The sequence below is a fragment of the Crotalus tigris genome, unplaced genomic scaffold (assembly GCF_016545835.1).
Source record: "Crotalus tigris isolate CLP2741 ecotype Arizona unplaced genomic scaffold, ASM1654583v1 scf7180000019007.31208882:3723066, whole genome shotgun sequence".
Classification (NCBI taxonomy): Eukaryota; Metazoa; Chordata; class Lepidosauria; order Squamata; family Viperidae; genus Crotalus; species Crotalus tigris.
The window spans coordinates 2,114,187-2,130,062 of NW_024097321.1; the positions used below are offsets into that span (position 1 = coordinate 2,114,187).

Sequence of the window (15,876 nt, forward strand, 5' to 3'; positions counted from 1 at the left end):
TGTGGAAGCAGATTCACTTAACAACTATATGATATTCTTAACAGCCATGGTAAAAATAGTCATAAATTGGGTCATGTGATCACTTGCTTAATAATTGCATAACTTAGTGACCAAAGTTCGAGTTCCAATTGTGTCTGTAAGTCAATGAAGTCTGATGATATGAAGTCTTCATTGTTATGGTGTTTCAAATTGGATTTTGATTTTGATTTATTATTTTATTTATTTTTATTTGTTCCTCTCAAACATGTCCAAAAAGTTAAATCCAAATGAAACAATTTACAATAAAGTGCATAACATTAACCAAATCTCAGCTTGATGCACAATAGACTTGCAAAATGAATGCAATACATTAATTACTTACTATCCATTTCCTTTTATTTTAATTTCATATCTAAAGTTCCTTTTAAACATTTTGTTTTCTAGCCTCCATTAGAATCGTAACATAAACAATAATACCTCCATTATAATAACATTTCATTTATTTGGTGATGAGATAAAAATTGTATGTATTTCTCAATATAACATAATTATAAATTTGTTGTCAGTCAAAATATTTTTGTTATTGTGCTAGTTGGCATTTGTAAATCCCCAGACTCACTTAGGTAAAGTGGTAGTGTAGAAATTTCCAAGTTCTTTTGCCTAAAAAGATGTTGTAATAGTGTATGCTTTTTAAAAATGTATTTGCAATTATGGATGATTCAATTGCATAAGTATAGGTTCAGTTCCAGATAAATCAAAGTTATTGATAGGAAAAGACAACAGTAATACTGTTGTCATTTTAAAATCTATGGGGATTCTTAAAATTTCTCCTCAGTTATTCTGTCAAGGCCTGCCCTTTGTCCAGTGCCCTTATTTTATGTTCTTGTTTGTAATAGAAGATATTGATAAGAAAAATGTAGTTTCCAGTTTTAGACCCCCAAATATTGTTGGACTGCAATTCCATGATTCTTAACCAGATCTCATGGAGATGGGGAAGAATGAAACTTGTAATACTGCAGCATTTCAGAATAGATATTAGTCTTTGAAAGTGGTTTGATTGGTGGTTTGAACTGGTTTCTAACAATTGAGGAAGAAAATCAGTACATTAGCAAAGGCTCAGTCTCAATGCCAGGATGGTATTTGTACTAGACCAATGTTTGTTTGTTTCCTATTCCAAAGAAATATATGGAATAAAAATGAATTAAAATTACACAAGTGTATTATAAATAATCTTCAAACCAAACAAAGAAATGTTTCTTGCAGTAAACAGTTTTGTTGGCTGTCAAGTAGTTGAAACTATTGTATGTTGTGAATATAAACAGCTGGAGCAGTTTGCATTATTCAGTAACTCGCCATGGAGCTATCAAACTATTGAATTTGTATGTGAAAAGCAGTACGTACCACAGTAAACATGCATTGTTTGTAGCTTACATTTTGGGGAGAAAGAGTTCCTGTAATGGAGTTATTCCCATTGCTCAAGTTCCAGGCTGATTGTCATGATATCGCTTAACTTTCCAGGGTGGAGATATATACTTGGGTATCACCAGCATACTGATGATACGTCACCCCATAGTGATGGATGAACTCACCCAGAGGTCTCATGTAGTGATGGGATTCAGCCGGTTTAAACCGGTTCAGCAGAACTGGTAGCTAATTTTTGTTGAGTTCGGCGAACTGGCTGACGCCCTAGCCCTTTTTCGCAAGGTCCAGAACGGCCCTTTGGAAGTGCGTGGACGCCCCTTCCGGAAGTTCATTCTGGGCCTCGGAGGCTCAGACCCAGAACGGACTTCCGGAAGCAGCATCCATGCAGAGAACCGGTTGTTCACGTATTTGAATCCCATCACTGGTCTCATGTAGAAGAGAAAGCACCAAACACTGCGGCACCCCACATTGTAGGGACCAAGGGTGAGATCTCTCCTTCTCTATCACCATTGACTGGAATCAAGCCTAAAAGAAGGAGATCAACAGCACAATATCATGTTCCCTACTAGCAACCTTCTGAGCTGATCCAGGAGGATACCCCTGGTTGATGGTATATAAAAAATCACCTTTTATGTTAAAAAAGTCAATAAATAAAAGTAGATCATTGTCATAAAATAAAACACACAAGCAACTCCCTACACTCTGCAATTTCTATTTTTAGAAAGCTCTGCACTATAAATCTGTGTTATTTAGTTCCCATAATTAATTTGGAATCAGCCGAAATGATTCGCTTCTAATTAAAATCCTGCCATGGAATATCTGTGTTGTGATATTTCAGAATTGTGAAATGAGTCTCCTGCTGAGCAACAACAATTGTGCAACTTGAATTTCTGTTTTGATTTGTAGAATTCAGCTCAGATTTAAAATCCTAAGTAATACAAAAGGTTGATTACTCAGTTTTAGAATAGATGCTGATGTTGAAGAAAACAACCTGCTGCAATTAATCATTTATCTCTGAGCTTCTGTTTTCTTATTGAATTTTGAAAGCATCATCTTTCACCATTCCACACACATCAGCACATGTTTTATGCTGCATGTGTCACTCCAATAAATATCTGGGCTTCAGATAGGAATAACAAAAAAAGAAACCACTAATTTCCATGGTTTTAATTCATAACTTTTGAAGCATTGGTAACTTTAAAGGGTGAATAAGAAGCGAAATATCACTTTCAGTAACATTGTTAATGTCGCATGGCCAACCCAGTATTTGTATAATAGTCCCCTTACCAGTTCACATACAGTGTTCTGGATGCCAGAAGTCATGAGCAGGTGGCAGACAAGAAATTCTCTGCAATTTTTATTAGCCTAAATTTTATTTTAAAAACTGCATGCCTCACTTCTAACTTCGTACGAGTATGAAAGTACTGTTGGTAGGGTTGAGGCAAGCGCTAAGGAGGAGCACATCTTAAAATCAGAGAGCATGTGTGAAGCATCTTTCTCAGAGCATTAAAGCAGACACATCTTTTGGAGCACTCACACAGCTCTCTCTGGCATTCTCTGCAACCATAGGTTTGCCAACCATGTCAGTTTGTTGGGAGTGCCAGCCAAAGTGAGGTTCGAGCTACACGCATACATAACGGGAACATTTGCCTTCAAAGTCCCAAGCTTTCCAAAGAATGTAGCTGCCTTCACACTTTTTGCAAAGTGCGTCTTTGGACTTTTTTAAATAGCCTATTGTTAGGAAAACGGTTTTCTATTAATGAAAGATAAAATAGCATAGATCCATTTTAATCTTAAAAAATGGTAGCTATGGTGATTTTTTTTTAAAAAAAAATAACTTATAAGGTGAAAGTTCATTGGCAAATGAAGTGTGTAATTAGCTGTTACATAAGTATGGTTCATAACAAGTAAATTACCTAGAATCTATATAGAAGAACTTTTACAGAAATAGTCAGTTTTCTAACTTGTTTCTTTGATACTGGGAATGTTTTTTTATTATTTTAGCACCTAAAATATGTACTGCAGAGATAAGAAAATAGATTTTGCCCGAAGTGATTTGCAAACAGATTTGGCTAACCCACACTATTGGTGTATATTTAATGTATCTAATTATTTGCCGGATATAATCATGTAAAAGGCAATGAAAGGTTTTTAAAAGGCTGTGATACTGAAACTGCTTGAAATCAAACTGGAGTTACACTGTGTTTCTTAATTTTGCCCTTAATGCAAAATTCTGCAAGGCCAATTAAACTGAGCCACATAGGAATAAACATATAAAGCAAAAACAAAGTTTTAAACTCCCATTTTTTTTCTTTCGAAGTTTTTTTATAAGAGAATGTTAATGTTTTTCTTATCCATGTTTTTGGCTTTCTTGTACATGTAAATCTAGCGCTAAACAACTTAGTTTCTTCCTCCATATGAAGCTCCAATGCCTCTGGATTTCATTCTAATTAGCTGAAATGAGCTCCATTGGTTGAAGAAAAAATAGGTTGCTTATTAATGTTCTAAAGCTGCTGCGCCAAAGAGTACTCACTTAAAAAATGTAGGCTTTTGCACTTGGCTGCCTGATATCGCAGCTGATGAGGACTAGCTCAGCATCTGCTCCATTCATTGAAACTAATGGTGCATCCATCTGTTTGCTGTCAAAGCCATTGCCAGCAAATTATGAATCTATTAGAAAAACATAGAAATTTGTACTTTTCTTTCTTGGCTTTCTCTGTCATTTATTGTTGGTATTTACTTAGATGTTGAAAGAAGCCTACCTTTATTTTTTCTCCTGAAATATTATCACATTGTTGATACCCTGGCTTTTATTTAACAGCAGCTTTGTATTTAAAAAACATACTTGCAGCCTCAAAATTTGCTGTCGTATCAAATAACTGTTTTAATTATTGTGTCATTCTGAATGCAGTGTTTAGTTAAAAGTTACATAAAGAGGGATTAAGGAATGAAAGGCTGTTTGGTCTGTAGTATTCTTCCCAAGTTTTCTCATCACTGCCGTATGGTGATTTTGCAGTTGTGTTGGAAATTACTAAGGTGAAATGCCAAATCAGGAACACCCAAGAAAAAAGTCAGAGATAGTTTTCTGTTGGACCTCTAATAACATATAGAAATGCTTTTGTTACTTACAGCAAACACAGTTATGCAGAGTAAAATATGATTCTTAATAGATTGTTGTAAGCATGATGCAAATAGCAACATTAATTATGATTTCACTGGTATCAAACAGTTGTAGATGGGAGCAAAATCACAGTACAGGTATTCCTCAACTAATGACCAAATTGGGACTTGAAAATTTGTTGTTTAGTGATGCATTTGTTTTTTATTATTATTATTATTATAAATTTTTACAGTTTTACAATAAAACCCCCTTCCCCAATCCCTTCCAACCCACCCCAAAGCCCTCCCCCATTCTTCCCAGAGCTGAATACAGGGTTAACTAGAACTTAAAAGAAAAAACTTTTAAACCCAAATAAACCTCAAACAAATATAATTACATTCAATAAACAAATTATTAAATACTTTAACTCCATTATATATAAAAAACAGAAAGAGAAAAAGAAGAAAAGAAAAAATAAAAAAAATTAAAAAACAAAACTATTCTACACTTCTAAATAATATCTTAAACTTTAAATATAAATTATTCAAAAGCTAAATGATATTTTCTTATATCATACTTACATTGTATAAAATGTATCCATCTTTTCCACACCAAGAGGTACTTCTCTTGCAATTGATCTTTCAAAAAAGCCGAAATTTTTGCCATTTCAGCTAAGTAAGAAACTTTAAGAAACCATTCCTGCAAAGTAGGCAAAAATTCCTTCTTCCAATATTGCCCTATTAACAACCTTGCCGCTGTAATTAAGTTTAACATTAAAATAATCTCTTTGTCATCACAATCAGAAACAATACCCAACAAAAACAATTGTGGGGTAAATTTTATCCTTCTTTTGAAAATTCTTTGAATATTCCACCATATCTTGATCCAAAAGGCTTTTATGCTTTTACATGACCACCAGATATGATAATACGTTGCATCCAAGCAACCACATCTCCAACATTTAGACTGCAAATTTGAGTACATACGAGACATTTTTTGTGGATCAAGGTGCCATCTATAAAACATTTTATAGAAATTTTCCCGTAAATTTTGCGCTTGTGTAAATTTAACATTCCTCACCCAAATAGTCTCCCATGTATCTAATAAAATCGGTTCATCAAAATTTTGAGCCCATTTAACCATACAGTCTTTAACTAATTCTGCTTCTGAATCCAATTCCACTAATACACCATAAATTCTTTTTATGTGGGTTCGGCTTTGATCTCTAATTTGTTTTAGCAAGTTCTCATCCTCTCTAAGCAAACCCACTTTATAATCTACCTTCCACCTTTCCAATAATTATCTGTACTGAAACCATAAATAATTAATATTTTCTTGTGCTAATTCATCTATGGATTTTAATTGCCAATTTTTACCATCCCACTTAAGTAATTGTATATAAGAAATACTATCCATCTTAACTCCTTTCCTTATTCCTTCTATTGCATGCCATGGAATAGCCCATAATAGCCCAGTGATGCATTTGTTAAGCAAGGCATCACTGAACTACAATTTGTGACCAGCCAGCTTCCCCATTGATTTTGATTTTCAAAAGATGTCTGGGAAGGTTACAAAGGGCAGTCACGTGACTGAAAAACACTGTAATTGTCATAAGTGCAAGCTAGTTGCCAAGTGAACAGGTTGCTATCACATAACTTCAGGGGTGCTGCAATGGTCAAAAGTGTGAGGACTGGTCACTTTTTTCAGCTCTGTTGTAATTTTGAATGGTGGCCAAACAAATGGTGGCAAGTTGAGGATTATCTGTAACTATCCATCATACTTGAGTGACACCCAGGGCTTTGCAGGAGCATCAGTTGGGTGAGAGGTTTAGGTTAAGAAGATTGTTGAATCCAATTAAGATTTGGGTGGGAAATCCACCAGGAAATCCTAAAGCTGAGCACTTCACTGGGAAATCAGATGCCTGGAAGAACATAGTGAAAGGCCTCTTGCAAGAACAGCATGGACAACCAGGAGTTAAACATACAAGAGAAATGTTATCTTACATTTCAAAAACAAACAAAAACTCCTTGGTAGAAAAAGGTGGAATAGACAACATCACCACCAGATGGATCTGTAGCTGGCTGGCAAACCTTACTCAATGAGTAGTCCTCAATGGCATTACATACACATGGAGAGAAGTAAGCAGTGGGGTACCACAAGGTTCCATCTTAGGCCCAGTACTCTTCAATATCGTCATCAGTGACTTAGATGAGGGAACTGAGGTGGAACTCATCAAATTTGCAGATGACACCAAACTGGCAAGAGTAGCCAACACCCAGAAGACAAACTCAGGATCCAAAAAGATCTTGACCAACTGGAACAATGGGCCCTATCCAACAAAATGAGTTTCAATGTGGAGAAAAGCAAAGTTTTACATTTAGGCAGGAAAAATCAAAGGTACGAGTACAGATTAGGCGAGACTTGGCTTAAAAACAGTAACTCTGGGAGGGACTTTGGAGTCCTAGTGGACAATCACTTAACTATGAGCCAGCAGTGTGCAGCAGCAGCCAAAAAGGCTAATACAATCCTGGGTTGTATAAACAGAGGCATAAAATCAAGATCGCATGAAGTATTAGCACTGCTTTATAAAACCCTAGTAAGACTACACCTGGAATACTGCAGCCAATTTTGGTCACCATATCACAAAAAAGATGTTGAGAGTTTGGAAAAAAATTCAGAGAAGAGCAACTAAGATGATTAAAGACCTGGAGACTAAAACATATGAAGAACAGCTGCTGGACTTGGGTTTGTCTAGTGACTAGTCTAAAGAAAAGAAGAAATAGGGGAGACATGATAGCAGTATTCTAGTATCCAGTATTCCAGTATTTGAGGCTGCCACCAAGAAGAGGGGGTCACATTATTGACTAAAGCACCAGAGAGCAGGACAAGAAACAATGATTGGAAACTGATCAAAGAGAGAAGCAACCTGGAATTAAGGAGAAACTTCTGACAGTGAGGACAATTAACCAGTGGAACAGCTTGCCTCCAGAAATCGTGGGCGCGCCATCACTGGAGATTTTAAAGAAGAGGCTAGACAGTCACTTGTCTGAGATGGTAGAGGTCCTCCTGCTTGAGCAGGGGGCTGGACTAGAAGACCTCCAAGGTCTCTTCCAGCTCTATTCTATTCTAAAATCTGGTGATCTCTGAACAAATACTAGAGCTTGCTTGGTATTTATTGTTGTTTTAATGTTGTAAAGGAGCCAAGACTCATTTGGGATGGGGTGGTCTATATATTAAATAAATGAATGTTTCCCTTGTGAGAACCCTATGTGTCAATCATAGGTATATCCTTGCCTTCTAAAACCAAATGTATAGAGCAGTGGTTCTCAACCTTTTTAATGCCGCGACCCCAACCAGTCATAAGTCGAGGACTACCCAACCGGTCGTAAGTCGAGGACTTTCCCTGCCCGGGAGCACCACACATGCGTGGTGCCGCCCCCTGCACTGACCGAGGCGTAGCTGGCAAGGGGCAGCGATGGCGCAGGGCGACCACCGACTGGGCCATCAGCTGGCCCAGCCCAAGGGAGGTAAGGCACCCGCTGGGCCCCACGCACGCCAGCAACCCTCCCTGTGCCCACCAGCCTCCCACCTCCCACCCCTGCCCCACTGTTACTTACATTTTTAGTAGTTGCTCAGCAGGGAGGGGTGGAAGCTTCCAGACAGCTCGCCTTCGCTGCATACAACTTGCAGCACCGTTTGCAGAATGGGGCTTTTGGCGGGCTCAGCAGGGCAGAGACAGCCTGGACAATTCCTATTGGCTTTTGAAAGCCAATAGAATTAGACTCTATTCAAGAGAGTCTATTCTATTGGCTTTCAAAAGCCAATAGAATAAAAGGGAGTAGCACAGCTAAGGAAAAGGGGGAAAAAATGGCAGACTGCGTTGTTTGGTGACCCCCATGAAATGGTCGTTCGACCCCAAATGGGGTCATGATGCACAGGTTGAGAACTGCTGGTATAGAGTATAAGTCTAAGAGCTATTGCTATTGCCTTTGTTCACATTCCTCTACCAGGCTTTCTATATGTTTGCCATATATTCCTATTGATTCAGGCACATAAGTTTCAGAAATATAGATCCAGCAATGCTAATTCCTGACAGGTACTGGATACTAGCTAAGAATACTTAGGCATATTTTGCAATGCCTAAATAATTTGAATGCACACAGCTTTTTCCAGCAGACTCTTTCCATAGTTTCAAAACTGGTAACTTTATTTTCCTCTTTTATATTGTTTTGTTTAGGAAGCTACTCCAGGCAGCCAACATATTCTGGAGTGACCAACGCAAGTTACAGTGGCCCAGGACCTGGTATGGGTATAAACATCAGCAACCAAATGCATGGACAGGGTCCAGGCCAGCCTTGTGGTACCATTCCCTTGGGACGAATGCCATCAACTGGGATGCAGAGCAGACCGTTTCCTGGAAATATGAGCAGTATGACACCCAGTTCTCCAGGCATGACTCAGCAAGGAGGCCCCGGGATGGGACCACCCATGCCAACTGTGAATCGTAAGGCCCAGGAGGCAGCTGCAGCAGTGATGCAAGCTGCTGCCAACTCGGCCCAGAGCAGGTATGCTTCCAAGGGGAAGGATCTGAAAGCACTGACAATGTACATGCTAAGTAAAATGCATTTGTGTGTGAGAGAAAGAGAACAGTAGAATGGGCTGAACCAAACCAAAATGACAAGGGTAAGTGTTGGAGGTTTTACAGCATGCTTTCTGTCAGGAAACAAAAAATACAGAGGCGGAAATCCCACCAATTAAAACATAAATTACCTGCATTTAACCTCCACCATTCAGAAAGAACACATTTAAGTCTATGCAAGCACTACAATAAATTGTTGGGGAAGGTGATAAAATAAATTGTGGAAAAAGATAACATTACTGGAAAGACAAGCAAGATATCTTAGGCTTTCAGAACACTTATCTGCAGCCATTGGCAAAGGAACCTAAGCCATTGTCGATAGAAAGCAACTTTTGTATAAATTAATCAGAATATCTGATTGGTATCTGTCATCCTAAATAACAAAGTGGGTCCATCATCTAGATTTCTATACTCAGATTCTCTGGTCATTTTAAGCCTCCTTTCCAGACCCTTAAACTATTAATTGAATTGAAGTTTGTTAAGATCTACAAAAATGCAAAGACTATTTGCATGTGCTGTCCTTTTCCCTATAGGCACCTATTGCAAACACATGTATTCATGTTGTTGGTTGTATTTTTTGGTTTCACTGTGTTAAAATAAGTGGAAATTTCATTAAGAGAAAAATGAATTTCATGATTACTTTGCAAAACTGTGTTACTATTATATGCATCTGTATATTTAATGTATGCATATAAAACAGCATGCATATTTATAATACTTCAAAAAGTATAAACATTATATATTCATTTTTTAAAAAAGCATTCATTGCATTACATATACATTACCAGTAAGTGCTCAAAATGCAGATAATCCCATTACTACCAGAAAGGCTAAGAATATTTTATTAGATTGCTTGACCTTTATTTTATTACTTTAAGAATGTATATCTTGTTTGAACTGTGAGGAATATAATTTATAAAACAGAAATTTAGTTTTTGTTAATGTATCCTCTTAATGTAAAACCAACAGTTTCATAAAAATAACTGAAAGCCTGTGCAATTTAGCAGGCCAGTGGGTTTAGTTTTCTTTGAACAATTCATATTTTTCAGAAGTTAAAATTGGGTGTAAAAACAAAAATAACTCTTAATTTTAAAAAGAGGCCATTTGCAGTAAAATCAAGTGTTGCATTTCACAGCATCAATTGTGATTTATTATAATTAGTGTATGAAATATTTTAGGTTCATAAATGAGGCATCTTGCAATCCATTTTTTTAGAATTTACTTTTCAACTTCTATTTTCTATGATACAGTGCTTCATACTTTTTTCATCTCCTAGCAACCCCTCTTCCTTTTTTCTTTTATAGAAAGACTAAGTCATTACTGGACTTTTATTGCAAAAGGAAACACCTGTAGGGAGTATGAGATGAACTCCACCATTTAAGGTTAGGGAAGCACCACATTTTTCTTCTTAGTGCCAGAGAGTAAGAGAAAGTAATATGGCTGTTTTTCAAGCAAGAAGAATCCTGCCATCAGGTCCAAGCTTGTGGTCCAATACAAATCCAAAGAAGTTGTTCTTTTGTTCTGCTTTAGGCCACCATACATTCGGTCGCCTGCTTATCCCAGCCAGTCTGGGGCTGGCGGACGCCCCATGTTTTCTTCACAGCATCCCAACTATGGCAACGCTCAGTCTCCCATGATGCATCAGCCTGACCAGTACGGGTAGGTAGCCGTATCAACTGGACTTGCTGTGGAATCTTGACAGATTTTTTTTCTGTACTGCCATTTAGCTGCCATTTGGCTACCAAAAGCACCCAAGAGCAAATACAGTACTTGCATCGGAAAAGCAGTTTGGTTTTTGTTTTACTAACTGTGTCAGATATGATTTTTTAAAATCTGCATGTCACCTGTACTGCATGGCTTGTGGCATGGCTTTTTCCCTTCAAGCTTGAAAGGGAAGGCAAGATTCTCACCTGCTGAAAATGAATTAAATTTTGCATTTTTCTGCACCATTACCTGTCCTCCATTTTTTTTTATTTCATCGATGTCTAGGAGCAATACCAAGAAACTCTGATATTTCCATGACTGTATTGTTGATAATCATCACATTTCATTTCTCCCCTGGAGTAAAACATTCTACTTTTTGACAGAAAAAGAATATTGCAGAAGCTAAGTTAATAAAAGGCTTACGCAGAGTGCCATGATATCAACATTTAGACAGTTTATGTTAATCAGGTGGGGATAATTTACTAATTCCTCCACCAGAATAACTTGAATTTGCTAGCATGTATCTAACTGAGGTAGAGAGAATTATTTTCTAATTATTATCTTATCCCATAACTTTCCTTTTATAAGATTTTTGTGGGTTTTATTTTTGCAACACATAGTACTAACCTAACAGAATTATAGCTTAGTTTCAAAACATAAGAGTTTTACTTCATGATTAAACAGTTGGTCCCCTGGAAAATTCAAGATTTTTTTAATCCTAATTTTGCTAATAATCCTCTACCACCACTACCAAGGAAATCAAGGCAAATTATTACAGCTTTTTGATCTGTAGAAGTTTATTTGCATCTGTGTCTGTGTATACAGACAAACAGGCAAGAATCCTCCTTGAAGAGCATTTGAAGTTTACTCAAAATGGAGTGTGGGTGTGGGTTTACATACTCCAAAAGTTGTGAAATCATTTTTATAAAAAAAAATAGGTAAGTTCCATATGGGATGACCTACTTGAAAATCATTAGTGCTGGTGAGAAGTATAATATTGAAATGATATTTGCACTAAAACTGGGGGCATTTAAATTTCCCTAAGGGATTAAAAGAAGATGCAATGTAATCCAGGCTCTTGCAAAATCAGGAGACCCATTTAATCTCAGAAAACAAGTTTGCCTCTTTTTGGGGGGGGGGGGCAATTCACCTTAAATAAATTTATTAAATTAATTTAAATGGCATGCATCAGAGCAGATTCACTTCTACTGAGGCAGAAAATGAGTGCTAACTAACCAGAACTTGAGGATCAAGATTTGAGATTCAGATGGTTATATCCTTTACCTTGATATAGAAGTTCCTTTTCTAATTAACATCAAAGATTTAACATACAGCATTTTTATATAAGTCATCCGTCTCATTCAGTTCAGTGAAGTTTACTCCCAGGCAAGTGACTACAAGATTACACCTTTTAAAAAAAAACAGTTTAGACATTTCTACATGTGATGTGTTTAGCAATATATTCAGCATTGTACCATATTTGTTATTTCTGGGATAACAAGATTTTTTGGTCCTGAAAAATGTAGGCTTCTAGTTTATTGGGTGCTATTTTATACATATAGAGTGCCATTTTGGACACTGTTGTGTAACTTCCAACCATAACCTTCAAGATTGGACAATTTTCCCCCTTCCCTCTGAAAACAGATATTTCTAACACCTTGAGTCACACGATTTAAGAACTATAATTTGCAAGTGTTTAATGTAGTCTTCCAACTCTATTTATATATAAATTAAATGTAATTCATTCAGAATTGCTCTTTGCAGTTTATTTTATTCCATGGAATTTAATTTTTTGGTTTGGATTTGGTTTGAATACTATGGATCATATGTAATCAAAGCATTACTTTAACTACAATAAATCCCAGCCCAGTTTAAAGATTTTCTTCTCTGTACAGTGGTTTGAAACATTATTCCAAATAATAAGTTTGCTCTTTAGGAGCAGGAAATAACCTTGAAAAAGCAAGGTGCCATAAATTGATTTCCTTTTTTTCTTCCCTCCACCCCTACAAAGACATTTAGAAGCTGTATATAATGGATAAGGAGAATATGCTCAGATGTGACAAATCTCTGCAATTACCATGGAAGGATACAGTGAGTGCACTATAAAAATGAAGGATGGCAGCAAGAAGTGAACTTAGACTTTTTCAACTGTTTAGATATGAAGAAGTAATAAAGGCAACAAATAAAGTTGAAATTAAATTTTTAAGGGTTTCCCAATTTTGAATGTCTCCTGATGAGCATCCAAGTTGAGACACACTGGCTCAGATAGGCTATGTTGAGTCCACACATTGTAGCTTTTAACATTTCTAAAGGAAGCATCTTTAGTTTTGTGAGGTTAATGAATCCCTTTAAAGCAGGGGTTCTCAACCTTGGCAACTTTAAGACTTGTGGACTTCAACTCCCAGAATTCCTCAGCCAGCAAATTCAGGACAAATAAAAGGAAATGCTTTTAACATACCCATGGTCAAACTAAAATATAGTAATGTTGACCAATTTGGATGTTTCCAAAGTTGAGACTATGAGTGCTATTAAACATGAACATAGCATATTCTTTGCAGTATCCAAGAAGCAGCTGGTTCAAATACCATAGTAAACTTCTGTAAGAATTAATTCCAAGAAAGAATTTTAGGTGAGTTCGTTTACAATACCAGCCACAAATCAACAAGCCATAATGTGTATTAACAGATTGTTTGAACAAGGCTGCTGCATAATAGTTACCAGAACAAGTTCTTTCTTGTGAGTTTCACCTTTGGAATCCAGATAGTTACCTATTCATGATGGGGGGGGGGAAGGATGTGGGACTATATAGGCCTTAAGACAGCACTAGCAGAATTCTAATGGAAATGGCATTTTTATTTTTAAATAAACCTCTCAGGTGTCCTGCAATGGCTACTAAGCAGTGTCCCTGTCAGAAAGGGGCAGTCTTTTTTTGGTGCCATTCATGCTTCATCTAGGTTGCTGTTAAAGATTGATTTAGGTGTTTCCTAAAGTCATGGTAACAAAGGGTGAAAAACCATGGTTGTTTATGTGATTGTCAAGACCGTTGTATTGCTGTTAAACAAATACGTACTGAAATCCTTAGGAAGTTGGGCTAAGATGCGTTCTTCTCCTTGGAAGACATTTCTAGGGGCCTTGTTGGAGTTGGACTGGTTTTGCTGCTGGCTGCAGCTCCTTGTCCCTACACAGAGTGCTCCTTAGGAGGATTCCTATTTAGAAAGTGACATTGGGCTGCCATTGGGAAAGAAGATATGAAAATCTGTGCTCAAGAACAGGGAACTAGGCACATCTCTGTCACCTGAGCATCAAATTTCATTGTAACCTGAACATCTATCATGCTCATCACCCATGATTCTTTCTTGTACGTCACATATCACTGTCGCACATATGCCTGCTGCATTCTCAGGCTTCAGTTCTATGCATGCCTACGTGGGATTGAGATTTGATGAGGTGTTACATCAGGCAATTAAAGCATGTAAAGCATTTTGAGGAAATAATAATTTATTTTATCATGCCAATAGCCAGAGTCTGAGACAAGGAGAACCAGAGATGTAATCACTTTTGTTCAGCCTGATGGCCTTAGTGGTAGTGAGGTGGCAATATAGCAAATTGTGTTTTGCAATGTGGTGCTGAAATTCAAATCAGGTTATTAAAAATATAGCTCTTTTTTCTTATATACACTTCCGTAAATGCAAATGAACGAATTGTTTTTAGTATGGATGAGTTCAGAATACAAATTGTCTTTGCACTGCAAACTTAAATAATAGACCGTGTGTGTGTGTGAGTGAGTGAGTGAGAGAGAGAGAGAGAGAGAGAGAGAGAGAGAGAGAGAGAGAGAGAGAGAGAGAGAGAATGCACATGTGCCACACGGGCTATGTATACACACGTACAAATATATACATATATTTCTTTACAAACGAGTTCTCTATCAGCATTATCTGGTGCTGTGTTTCAATTTGAAATTCATATTTCATATTGCTTTTGATAGCAAGCACTTTTTCACATTTCTCCAGAGTCCTGAGCTTGTAAGACTGCTGATGGACCAATAGCCATTGGCAAGGAAATATTGTTAACAGCCATAATACATTTATGTGTCAAAGACAAAAAATAGGGCAAAAAGTTTTAGAAGGCAATATGCTTGTGTTGCATTTGATAAGGCTGATTTTTTTTCTCCACTGGATGTATATGTTTAAACAAAACTGTGGCTGATGCAATCCATTTCATCTTGATGCTTGATTTGAGATTACAGTTTTAAAAGCAACTCATAGCATGCACATTTAATACAGCAAAAGAACGTAATGAATTTATATGAAGTCTGCAGTTGCTGTTTGTTTTTAGTTTCTGCACTAGTTAAAACATGAAGTTTGTTTTCCAATATTCTCCATAAGAAGTTTACTGTTCCTAACGTATTTGTACTGATGTGTGTATAGTAAGCAAAATTACTTATAGATGCAAAACTTGAGAATGAATTCCCACATTAAACCAATCTCCTGGTTTATATAAATAATTTAGTGAATTTTTTGATGAGGAAGAATTATACTTAATTTTGAATTCAGTTTTTATTGACTGATAACTAGGTGGAGGGAAGGCTTATCAAATTGGACAAGACATGGATTTGGATAGATTTATATCAAAGAAGACACAAATTTGAAAGTAATACTGGTAGGCGAGAAAATGGGCTGAAAATAACAGAATAAACTTTAACAAAGACCCATAGTTGTTTATCACATGGATTGAAATAAAATATCTAGCTTGGCAATAGTCCTTGTGACAGAGATTTTTGAATAAAAGCTGCTTCCAAAGTAACTATGAATGGGTTTTGCTTCATCAGGAAAAATATATTTTCCAAATTGCAGGAAAAAGTATTTTACATTATTCTGGCATTATTGGTCAGTTTCCTTTCATTTTGTGTCCAGTTCTATAGATTTTATTTTAAGGAGGACTGAGGCAAACTAGAACAGATTCAGAGAAGGATAGGAAAGAAAATAGACTTCTAGAAACCATGCTCCTTAAAAAGGAATTGGGAATCTTTAAC

At 36.7% G+C, this 15,876-nt stretch overlaps 1 protein-coding gene across 5 annotated transcripts in view; it reads left to right on the top strand.

Annotated features, from left to right (window-relative positions):
• ARID1B (AT-rich interaction domain 1B) overlaps positions 1 to 15,876 on the top strand; it is a 403,965-nt gene that overhangs the window by 325,300 nt on the left and 62,789 nt on the right. For 3 of the 5 annotated variants that reach the window (XM_039358272.1, XM_039358273.1, XM_039358275.1), the window contains exons 9-10: positions 8,739 to 9,066; positions 10,671 to 10,799. In XM_039358272.1, coding sequence (XP_039214206.1) covers positions 8,739 to 9,066; positions 10,671 to 10,799 — 457 coding nt within the window. The remainder of the gene's footprint in view (positions 1 to 8,738; positions 9,067 to 10,670; positions 10,800 to 15,876) is intronic. The other 2 variants (XM_039358274.1, XM_039358277.1) reach the window with 1 other exon arrangement.